This window comes from Entelurus aequoreus, linkage group LG10 (genome assembly GCF_033978785.1).
Source record: "Entelurus aequoreus isolate RoL-2023_Sb linkage group LG10, RoL_Eaeq_v1.1, whole genome shotgun sequence".
Lineage (NCBI taxonomy): Eukaryota > Metazoa > Chordata > Actinopteri > Syngnathiformes > Syngnathidae > Entelurus > Entelurus aequoreus.
The window spans coordinates 75,567,109-75,577,486 of NC_084740.1; the positions used below are offsets into that span (position 1 = coordinate 75,567,109).

General features: G+C 39.2%; 1 protein-coding gene across 2 annotated transcripts in view; it reads left to right on the forward strand.

Moving 5' to 3' along the window:
* med14 (mediator complex subunit 14) overlaps positions 1–4,540 on the forward strand; it is a 69,902-nt gene extending 65,362 nt beyond the window's left edge. Inside the window, exon 29 of one of the 2 annotated variants that reach the window (XM_062061706.1) lies at positions 3,614–4,540. In XM_062061706.1, coding sequence (XP_061917690.1) covers positions 3,614–3,687 — 74 coding nt within the window. In that variant the 3' untranslated portion in view covers positions 3,688–4,540. The remainder of the gene's footprint in view (positions 1–3,613) is intronic. The other variant, XM_062061707.1, reaches the window with a different exon arrangement.
* Positions 4,541–10,378: the final 5,838 nt, after the last annotated feature.

The following is a 10,378-nucleotide window of genomic DNA, read 5'->3' on the forward strand; positions in this document are numbered from 1 at the left end:
TTTTTTGAGCAATGACAAAAAAAGGAAAATAAAGATAGACAAAAGGAAAAACATTGCAACTTTTTCTACTTAGATTTCACCTCATTCCACTTTTTTAATGTTTTTTTGATTTTTGCAATGGCATTTCCAGAATGTGTGGCGGGCCGCTAAACAATTAGCTGCGGGCCGCACTTTGGACACCCCTGATGTACATGCTAACATTAGTGTCCCCTTTAGAGTTCAAACTCCGGCCGAGTCATACCAAAGACGATAAAAATGGGAGCCATTACCTCCCTGCTTGGCACTCAGCATCAAGGGTTGGAATTGGGGGTTAAATCACCAAAATGATACCCTCGCGCGGCCACTGCTGCTGCTCACTGCTCCCCTCACCTCCCAGGGGGTGGAACAAGGGGGTGGGTCAAATGCAGAGAATAATTTCACCACACCTAGTGTGTGTGTGTGTGACTATCAGTGATACCTTTTACTTCGGGTTAGGGGGGTATGTTTTTTTTTGTGTTTTTTTTGTCATAAAAAAAATACAATCATGTGTGCTTACGGACTGTATCCCTTGCAGACTGTATTGATATATATTGATATATAATGTAGGAAGCAGAATATTAATAACAGAAAGAAACAACCCTTTTGTGTGAATGAGTGTAAATGGGGGAGGGAGGTTTTTTGGGTTGGTGCACTAATTGTAAGTAGGGCTGCAACAACTAATCGATTAAAATCGATTATTAAAATAGTTGCCGATTAATTTAGTCATCGATTCGTTGGATCTATGCTATGCGCATGCGCAGGGTTTTTTTTTGTTTTGTTTTTATAAAAAAAATAATAATTAAATTTTTTTTTTTTTTTTTTTTTTTAATAAACCTTTATTTATAAACTGCAACATGTACAAACAGCTGAGAAACAATCCAAATAAGTATGGTGCCAGTATGCTGTTTTTTTTCAATAAAATACTGGATAGGATAGAAATGTAGTTTGTCTCTTTTATCCGATTGTTAATCGATTAATCGAAGTAATAATCGACAGATTAATCGATTACCAAATTAATCGTTAGTTGCAGCCCTAATTGTAAGTGTATCTTGTGTTTTTTATGTTGATTTAATACCAAAAAAAATTTATTTATTTATTTAATTTTTTTTAAATTTAAAATTTCTTGTGCGGCCCGGTGGTTGGGGACCACTGATATAGAGGATCTTTGGTTAGCGTTCTTGTAGTAGGTTCTTAAAAACAACAGAGCGCTCCTGTCATATAGAGCAGTGGTCCCCAACCACCGGGCCATGGCCCGGTACTGGTCCATGGATCGATTGGTACCGGGCCGCACAAGAAATAAATTTAAAAAAAAAAAATATTTTTAAATTTTTATTTATTTATTAAATCATAAATATAGAAGATCTTTGACTAGCGTTCTTGTAGTAGGTTCTTAAAAACAAGCAGAGCACTCCTGTCACATAGAGGATCTTTGACCAGAGTTATATACAGCACAGCGCTCCTGTCATTTGGAGGATCTTTGACTAGCGTTATTGTACTATGTTCTTAAAAACAGCAGAGCGCTCCTGTCATTTAGAGGATCTTTGACCAGAGTTATACAGCAGAGCGCTCCTGTTATATAGAAGATCTTTGACTAGTGTTCTTGTAGTAGGTTCTTCAAAAGAACAGAGCGCTACTTTCATATTGAGGATCTTTGACTAGCATTATTGTAGTATGTTCTTAAAAACAGCAGAGCGCTCCTGTCAAATAGAGGATCTTTGACCCGAGTTGTACAGCAGAGCGCTCCTGTCATAAAGAGGATCTTTGATTAGCGTTCTTGTAGTAGGTTCTTAAAAACAAGCAGAGCACTCCTGTCACATAGAGGATCTTTGACCAGAGTTATATACAGCACAGCGCTCCTGTCATTTAGAGGATCTTTGACTTGCGTTATTGTAGTATGTTCTTTAAAACAGCAGAGCGCTCCTGTCATTTAGAGGATCTTTGACTACAGTTATACATCAGAGCGCTCCTGTCATATAGAGGATCTTTGATTGGCGTTCTTGTGGTATGTTCCTCAAAACAACAGAGCGCTACTTTCATATAGAGGATCTTTGACGAGCGTTATTGTAGTATGTTCTTAAAGACAGCAGAGCGCTCCTGTCAAATAGAGGATCTTTGACCCGAGTTATAGAGCAGAGTGCTCCTGTCATAAAGAGGATCTTTGATTAGCGTTCTTGTAGTAGGTTCTTAAAAACAAGCAGAGCGCTCCTGTCATTTAGAGGATCTTTGACTACAGTTATACATCAGAGCGCTCCTGTCATATAGAGGATCTTTGATTGGCGTTCTTGTGGTATGTTCCTCAAAACAACAGAGCGCTACTTTCATATAGAGGATCTTTGACGAGCGTTATTGTAGTATGTTCTTAAAGACAGCAGAGCGCTCCTGTCAAATAGAGGATCTTTGACCCGAGTTATACAGCACAGCGCTCCTGTCATTTGGAGGATCTTTGACTAGCGTTATTGTAGTATGTTCTTAAAAACAGCAGAGCGCTCCTGTCATTTAGAGGATCTTTGCTTGGCGTTCTTGTAGTATGTTCCTCAAAACAACAGAGCGCTACTTTCATATAGAGGATCTTTGACGAGCGTTATTGTAGTATGTTCTTAAAAACAGCCGAGCGCTCCTGTTAAATAGAGGATCTTTGACCAGAGTTATATACAGCGCTCCTGTCATTTGGAGGATCTTTGACTAGCGTTATTGTAGTATGTTTTTAAAAACAGCAGAGCGCTTGTCATTTAGAGGATCTTTGACCAGAGTTATATACAGCACAGCGCTCCTGTCATTTGGAGGATCTTTGACTTGCGTTATTGTAGTATGTTCTTAAAAACAGCAGAGCGCTCCTGTCATTTAGAGGATCTTTGACTACAGTTATACATCAGAGCGCTCCTGTCATATAGAGGATCTTTGATTGGCGTTCTTGTAGTATGTTCCTCAAAACAACAGAGCGCTACTTTCATATAGAGGATCTTTGACGAGCGTTATTGTAGTATGTTCTTAAAAACAGCCGAGCGCTCCTGTCAAATAGAGGATCTTTGACCAGAGTTATATACAGCGCTCCTGTCATTTGGAGGATCTTTGACTAGCGTTATTGTAGTATGTTTTTATAAACAGCAGAGCGCTTGTCATTTAGAGGATCTTTGACCAGAGTTATATACAGCACAGCGCTCCTGTCATTTGGAGGATCTTTGACTTGCGTTATTGTAGTATGATCTTAAAAACAGCAGAGCGCTCCTGTCATTTAGAGGATCTTTGACTACAGTTATACATCAGAGTGCTCCTGTCATATAGAGGATCTTTGATTGGCGTTCTTGTAGTATGTTCCTCAAAACAACAGAGCGCTACTTTCATATAGAGGATCTTTGACTAGCGTTATTGTAGTATGTTCTTAAAAACAGCAGAGCGCTCCTGTCAAATAGAGGATCTTTGACCCGAGCTATACAGCAGAGCGCTCCTGTCATAAAGAGGATCTTTGATTAGCGTTCTTGTAGTAGGTTCTTAAAAAACAACAGTTCAATGTAGCTTGTTTTTGTGAGTTGCGATTTTGTTGTCGTTGGCTCACGTTCCTCCCTCCCTCCCCCCCCCCCCCCCCCCTCCCTGCCAGGTGACTGCACCATATTCGCGTCGGTCCACGAGCTGATGGCCAACCTCACCCTGCCGCCCGGCACACGCCAGTAGAAGAACCACGGACCAATGGCGACCCTTACTGGACCACGGAGCACGGCGGATGTCGGGACGTTTTAGATGGCCGACGTCAGGTTAGCTTCAATCCTAGTGAATAACAACATCATGTGTTGGTTCTTACAGCCTGAAGATGAGTAGAGGAGGTATATTTTGCATATCCAGGATATTTTGTAAACAGGAATATTATCTATTGAAATTATGTTTGTTTACAAGAATATGTACATTGTTGTATATTTGACTTTCTTTCTCATTTTTCTGGTTTTGGCCTGCACCACTCACGGTGTATCATGACAAATGATCCCTTACCTCGTCTCGGGACTTTTGGCGAGAGCTCTCCCTCGCATTTTTACTTTCACTACGGACTACTGTGACAGACTTTATAAAGCCGGCTGTATTTTATCAAGAGGGACTTTGACGGCCGACGGGGGGGATTTGATACATCCTGTCTGAACATTTTGCTATTTAATAAAGAAAGCAAGCAGGAGGAAGTTCTTCCACCAGCAGAGCCTGATCTATTTCAGCAAAATAAAAAAAACGTACTCTATATTACTTTAAACTAGTGATGGGTCAAACAATACAGAAGCACTGATGCATTGGGCTCTTCATGTGTGCGTCACTTTAAGGAAAACAACATGTGACCGATAAATAGGGATGATGTTTGGTAAGAAATTATCGAGTTCGAGCCCATTATCGAATCCTCTTATCGAACCGATTCCTTGTCGATTCTCTTATCGAATCCAGATAGGTTGTTGTATACACATTTGGTTTAACAAAGGCTCACTTTTATTTTATAAGAAAAATAAATAAATAAATATTGACTGTTACCCCCCTAAAAAAATAAAAATATTGACTGTTGTTACCCAAAATATATTAAGTGGGATTTTTCAGAAAAACAAATGTATACAGCAGGGGTCACCAACCTTTTTGGAACCAAGAGCTACTTCTTGGGTACTGATTAATGCGAAGGGCTACCAGTTTGATACACACTTAAATAAATTGCCAGAAATAGCCAATTTGCTCAATTTACCTTTAACTCTATGTTATTATTAATAATTAATTATATTTACGCATAATTGAATGGTTTAAAAGAGGAGAAAACACACAAAAAAAAGACAATTACATTTTGAAACATAGTTTATCTTCAATTTCGACTCTTTAAAATTCAAAATTCAACCGAAAAAAAGAAGAGAAAAACTAGCTAATTTGAATCTTTTCGAAAAAATTAAAAAAATCATTTATGGAACATCATTAGTCATTTTTCCTGATTAAGATTAATTTTAGAATTTTGATTACATGTTTTAAATAGGTTAAAATCCAATCTGCACTTTGTTAGAATATATAACAAATTGGACCAAGCTATATTTCTAACAAAGACAAATCATTATTTCTTCTAGATTTTCCAGAACACATTTTTTTTTTAAAGAAATTCAAAAGACTTTGAAATAAGATTTAAATTTGATTCTACAGATTTTCTAGATTTGCCAGAATAATTTTTTTGAATTTTAATCCTAATAAGTTTGAAGAAATATTTCACAAATATTCTTCGTCGAAAAAACAGAAGCTAAAATGAAGAATTAAATTAAAATGTATTTATTATTCTTTACAATAAAAAATAAATTTACTTGAACATTGATTTAAATTGTCAGGAAAGAAGAGGAAGGAATCTAAAAGGTAAAAAGGTATATGTGTTTAAAAATCCTAAAATAATTTTTAAGGTTGTATTTTTTTTCTAAAATTGTCTTTCTGAAAGTTATAAGAAGCAAAGTAAAACAATAATGAATTTATTTAAACAAGTGAAGACCAAGTCTTTAAAATATTTTCTTGGATTTTCAAATTCTATTTGAGTTTTGTCTCTCTTAGAATTAAAAATGTCGAGCAAAGTGAGACCAGCTTGCTAGTAAATAAATACAATTTAAAAATAGAGGCAGCTCACTGGTAAGTGCTGCTATTTGAGCTATTTTTAGAACAGGCCAGCGGGCTACTCATCTGGTCCTTACGGGCTACCTGGTGCCCACGGGCACCGTGTTGGTGACCCCTGTTATACAGTAACACAAAAACAACCTGTCTCTGTGATCACTATAGGTCAGGAGTCGGCAACCCACGGCTCTAGAGCCGCATGCGGCTCTTTAGCGCCGCCTTAGTGGCTCTCTGGAGCTTTTTTAAAAATGTAAGAAAAATGGAAAAAGATGAGGAAAAAAAAACGTTTTTGTTTTAATATGGTTTCTGTATGAGGACAAACATGACACAAACCTCCCTAATTGTTATAAAGCACACTGTTTATATTAAACATTCTTCACTGATTCGAGTATTTGGCGAGCGCCGTTTTGTCCTACTAATTTTGGCGGTCCTTGAACTCACCGTAGTTTGTTTACATGTATAACTTTCTCCGACTTTCTAGGACGTGTTTTATGCCACTTCTTTTTCTGTCTCATTTTGTCCACCAAACTTTTAACGTTGTGCATGAATGCACAAAGGTGAGTTTTGTTGATGTTATTGACTTGTGTGGAGTGCTAATCAGACATATTTGGTCACTGCATGACTGCAAGCTAATCGATGCTAACATGCTATTTAGGCTAGCTATATGTACATATTGCATCATTATGCCTCATCTGTAGCTATATTTGAGCTCATTTAGTTTCCTTTAAGTCCTCTTAATTCAATTTATATCTCATGACACACTATCTGTATGTAATTTGGCTTTTAATTTTTGGTCCAATATGGCTCTTTCAACATTTTGGGTTGCCGACCCCTGCTATAGGTGAATAGCCATGCCTTGAGGCGTTTTTTCCGGTCCATTATTTTTGCTGCTTGTGTGACATCACAGGAAATGACATTTCCTGTGATGTGCCACAGGGCATTTCTTGTGGGACGGGATTCGAATAAAGAACCAACTATTTTTCTTTACCATAGTGGCCTCGATAACGGGAACCGGTTCTCAAAAAGGGATTCGAGTCCATGGAATCGGTTCTTTTCTTATCGGACAATCTGGGAGAATCGGTTTCGAACATCATCCCTACCGATAAAGCTGCAAAGTGTTTTTTAGGAAGTGTCCGCTGGGACTGAATGAAGTTGCTCTAATCACCAGCTGGCATCTAGTGTGCTAGTCACTAACAAGCAATTGGCATGTTAATCGGTAGCTGACAACTACCGCGCTAATCGCTAGCTGGCAACTAATGTGCCAATCGCTACATAACATTGCAACTGGCATTTTAGTCAGTGGCTGACAACTAGTGTGCTGATTGCTAGCTGGCAACTAACGTGCCAATCGCTAGCTGACATTGCAGCTGGCATGTTAGTCAGTAGCTGACAACTAGTGTGCTAATTGCTAGCTGGCTACTAACGTGCCAATCGCTAGCTGACATTGCAACCATAATGTTAGTCAGTAGCTGACAACTAGCACGCTAATCGCTGGCTGGCAGCTAATGCTTTAATCACCAGCTGGCATCTAGTGTGCTAGTCTCTAGCTGGCAATTGGCATGTTAATTGGTAGCTGACAACTACAGTGCTAATCGCTAGCTGGCAACTGACGTGCCAATCGCTAGCTGACATTGCCACTGGCACGTTAAGCTGACAATTAGCGCGCTAATTGCTAGCTGGCAATTAACGTGCCAATCGCTAGCTAACATTGCAACTGGCATGTTAGTCAGTAGCTGACAACTAGTGGGCTAATTGCTAGCTGGCAACTAACATGCCAATCGTTAGCTAAAATTGCAACTGGCATGTTAGTCAGTAGCTGACAACTAGTGTGCTAATTGCTAGCTGGAAATTAACGTGCCAATCGCTAGCTAACTTTGCAACTGACATGTTAGTCAGTAGCTGACAACTAGTGTGCTAATTGCTAGCTGGCAACTAACGTGCCAATCGCTAGCGAAAATTGCAACTGGCATGTTAGTCAGTAGCTGACAACTAGTGTGCTAATTGCTAGCTGGCAATTAACGTGCCAATCGCTAGCTAACATTGCAACTGGCATTATAGTCAGTAGCTGACAACTAGTGTGCTAATTGCTAGCTGGCAATTAACGTGCCAATCGCTAGCTAACATTGCAACTGGCATTATAGTCAGTAGCTGACAACTAGTGTGCTAATTGCTAGCTGGCTACTAACATGCCAATCTCATTTGGAATTTGATGCCTGCAACATGTTTCAAAAAAGCTGGCACAAGTGGCAAAAAAGACTGATAAAGTTGAGGAATGCTCATCAAACACTTATTTGGAACATCCCACAGGTGAACAGGCTGATTGGGAACAGGTGGGTGCCATGATTGGGTATAAAAGTAGATTCCATGAAATGCTCAGTCATTCACAAACAAGGATGGGGCGAGGGTCACCACTTTGTCAACAAATGCCTGAGCAAATTGTTTAAGAACAATATTTCTCAACCAGCTATTGCAAGGAATTTAGGGTAGTCACCATCTACGCTCCGTAATATCATCAAAGGGTTCAGAGAATCTGGAGAAATCACTGCACGTAAGCAGCTAAGCCCGTGACCTTCCATCCCTCAGGCTGTACTGCATCAACAGGCGACATCAGTGTGTAAAGGATATCACCACATGGGCTCAGGAACACTTCAGAAACCCACTGTCAGTAACTACAGTTGGTCGCTACATCTGTAAGTGCAAGTTAAAACTCTCCTATGCAAGGCGAAAACCGTTTATCAACAACACCCAGAAACGCCGCCGGCTTCGCTGGGCCCGAGCTCATCTAAGATGGACTGATACAAAGTGGAAAAGTGTTCAGTGGTCTGACGAGTCCACATTTCAAATTGTTTTTGGAAACTGTGGACGTCGTGTCCTCCGGACCAAAGAGAAAAAGAACCATCCGGATTGTTATAGGCGCTAAGTGTAAAAGCTAGCATGTGTGATGGTATGGGGGTGTATTAGTGCCCAAGACATGGGTAACTTACACATCTGTGAAGGCACCATTAATGCTGAAAGGTACATACAGGTTTTGGAGCAACATATGTTGCCATCCAAGCAACGTTACCATGGACGCCCCTGCTTATTTCAGCAAGACAATGCCAAGCCACGTGTTACATCAACGTGGCTTCGTAGTAAAAGAGTGCGGGTACTAGACTGGCCTGCCTGTAGTCTAGACATGGAAAATGTGTGGCGCATTATGAAGCCTAAAATAGCACAAGGGAGACCCCCGGACTGTTTTTTGTTAGACAAAAACTTGCATCTTATATTTATATTTGCAGGTCAAATGTAGTGACTTTTTTTTTTTAATGCAGCAGATAGCGCCACTATAAACCACCAACACAATCAGTGCAGTGTCAATACAGCCAGTAAGTGTGCCACACGCCCGTTCACGCATCATTCTGCGGAATTGAGTGCCCAAATAAAGAATCTTGCACATCGGTGACACTGTCTGTGTGCTTTTTTTTTTTTTTTGAGTACCACTGCAAAATAAACCACCGTGGGACCAAAAAAAATCAACCCCGATAAAGAAGGTGAGAAACACTTTTAATTTCAATCTCAAACTTGTAAAAAAAGTATGACGTTGGCGTCCAGCTGGATCTTACTTTCCCTCCTCCCTCTCCCTTCATCGCTGTCTTAGCCAACAAATAAAAAGTGATGTTCATTTATATATTTTACACACTTTTTGCATGTAGAACCATAAACATTCTCTATTAAATGTGTTTTGTGTTCACATTCAGGTGTCTGGAACGGATGAACAATTTTTCTTATCGTATAATTTGCTTCGATTTGGTCTGGTTTGGATTGCTTTCGGACATTTTGGAACGGATTTCTAACATTAAGTCTGGAGAAAATTTAAATATATTTTGAAAAATGTAATTCATTTCAGTAGTTTAGTACAAAATGTGGAAGGTTTCCATCTCGTACATTCACAACAGCGTGCAATTTTTCAACATATTCTATGATTTCTCCATCATTTTGATAGTTTACATGTCTAAAAACTAATTCAGTAGTCATCAAATTAAAAAAAACTAACATAACTGTAAATATAAGTTAAATAAAGTTGACAAATTAGACAACCTACCCTTTTTAGTGTAAAAATAAACAAAACATTTTTTTTTAAACTGTCAAAAAGTTCAATATTTTCAGAAAATGATCGATAAAAATTACCTTAGCTTTTAATTAGTCGTCATCTAAACTCGGGTTGTATGGTATACCGGTATTAGTATAGTACCGTGATACTAATGAATCATGTTCGGTACTATACCGCCTCTGAAAAGTACCGGTCGTCCACCCCCCCGCACTCTCGTCGTCGTCACGTCATGACTTTGCTGGTTTACAAGCAGAAGAGCATGTTCGGCAGTGCACAATCACAGAGTACTTACAAGCAGACACAGTGTGTAGACAGAAAAGGGATAAATGGACGTTTTGGCTTAAAAAGTAAAGATAAAGGTGAAGTTATAAGACTGAAAAGGTGCTTTAAGACATGGCTGGCTAGCTAGCTAGCGGCTAACATCCATCCGCAGTCGGCAGTGTTATAGCTATTTTTAAATCACTAATCCTCGCCTCCATGGTGACAAAAAGTACATTTCTTACAAGTAGCATTATCACTGGAGGACGAGGAATAGCTAAACATGCTTCACTACACACCGTAGCTCACCGGCATCACAATGTAAACAAATGCCATTGGTGGATCTACACCTGATACCAAGTACAGTAGCATATCTAGTTGATACTGCTATGATTACGTCGATATTTTTTGACATCACAT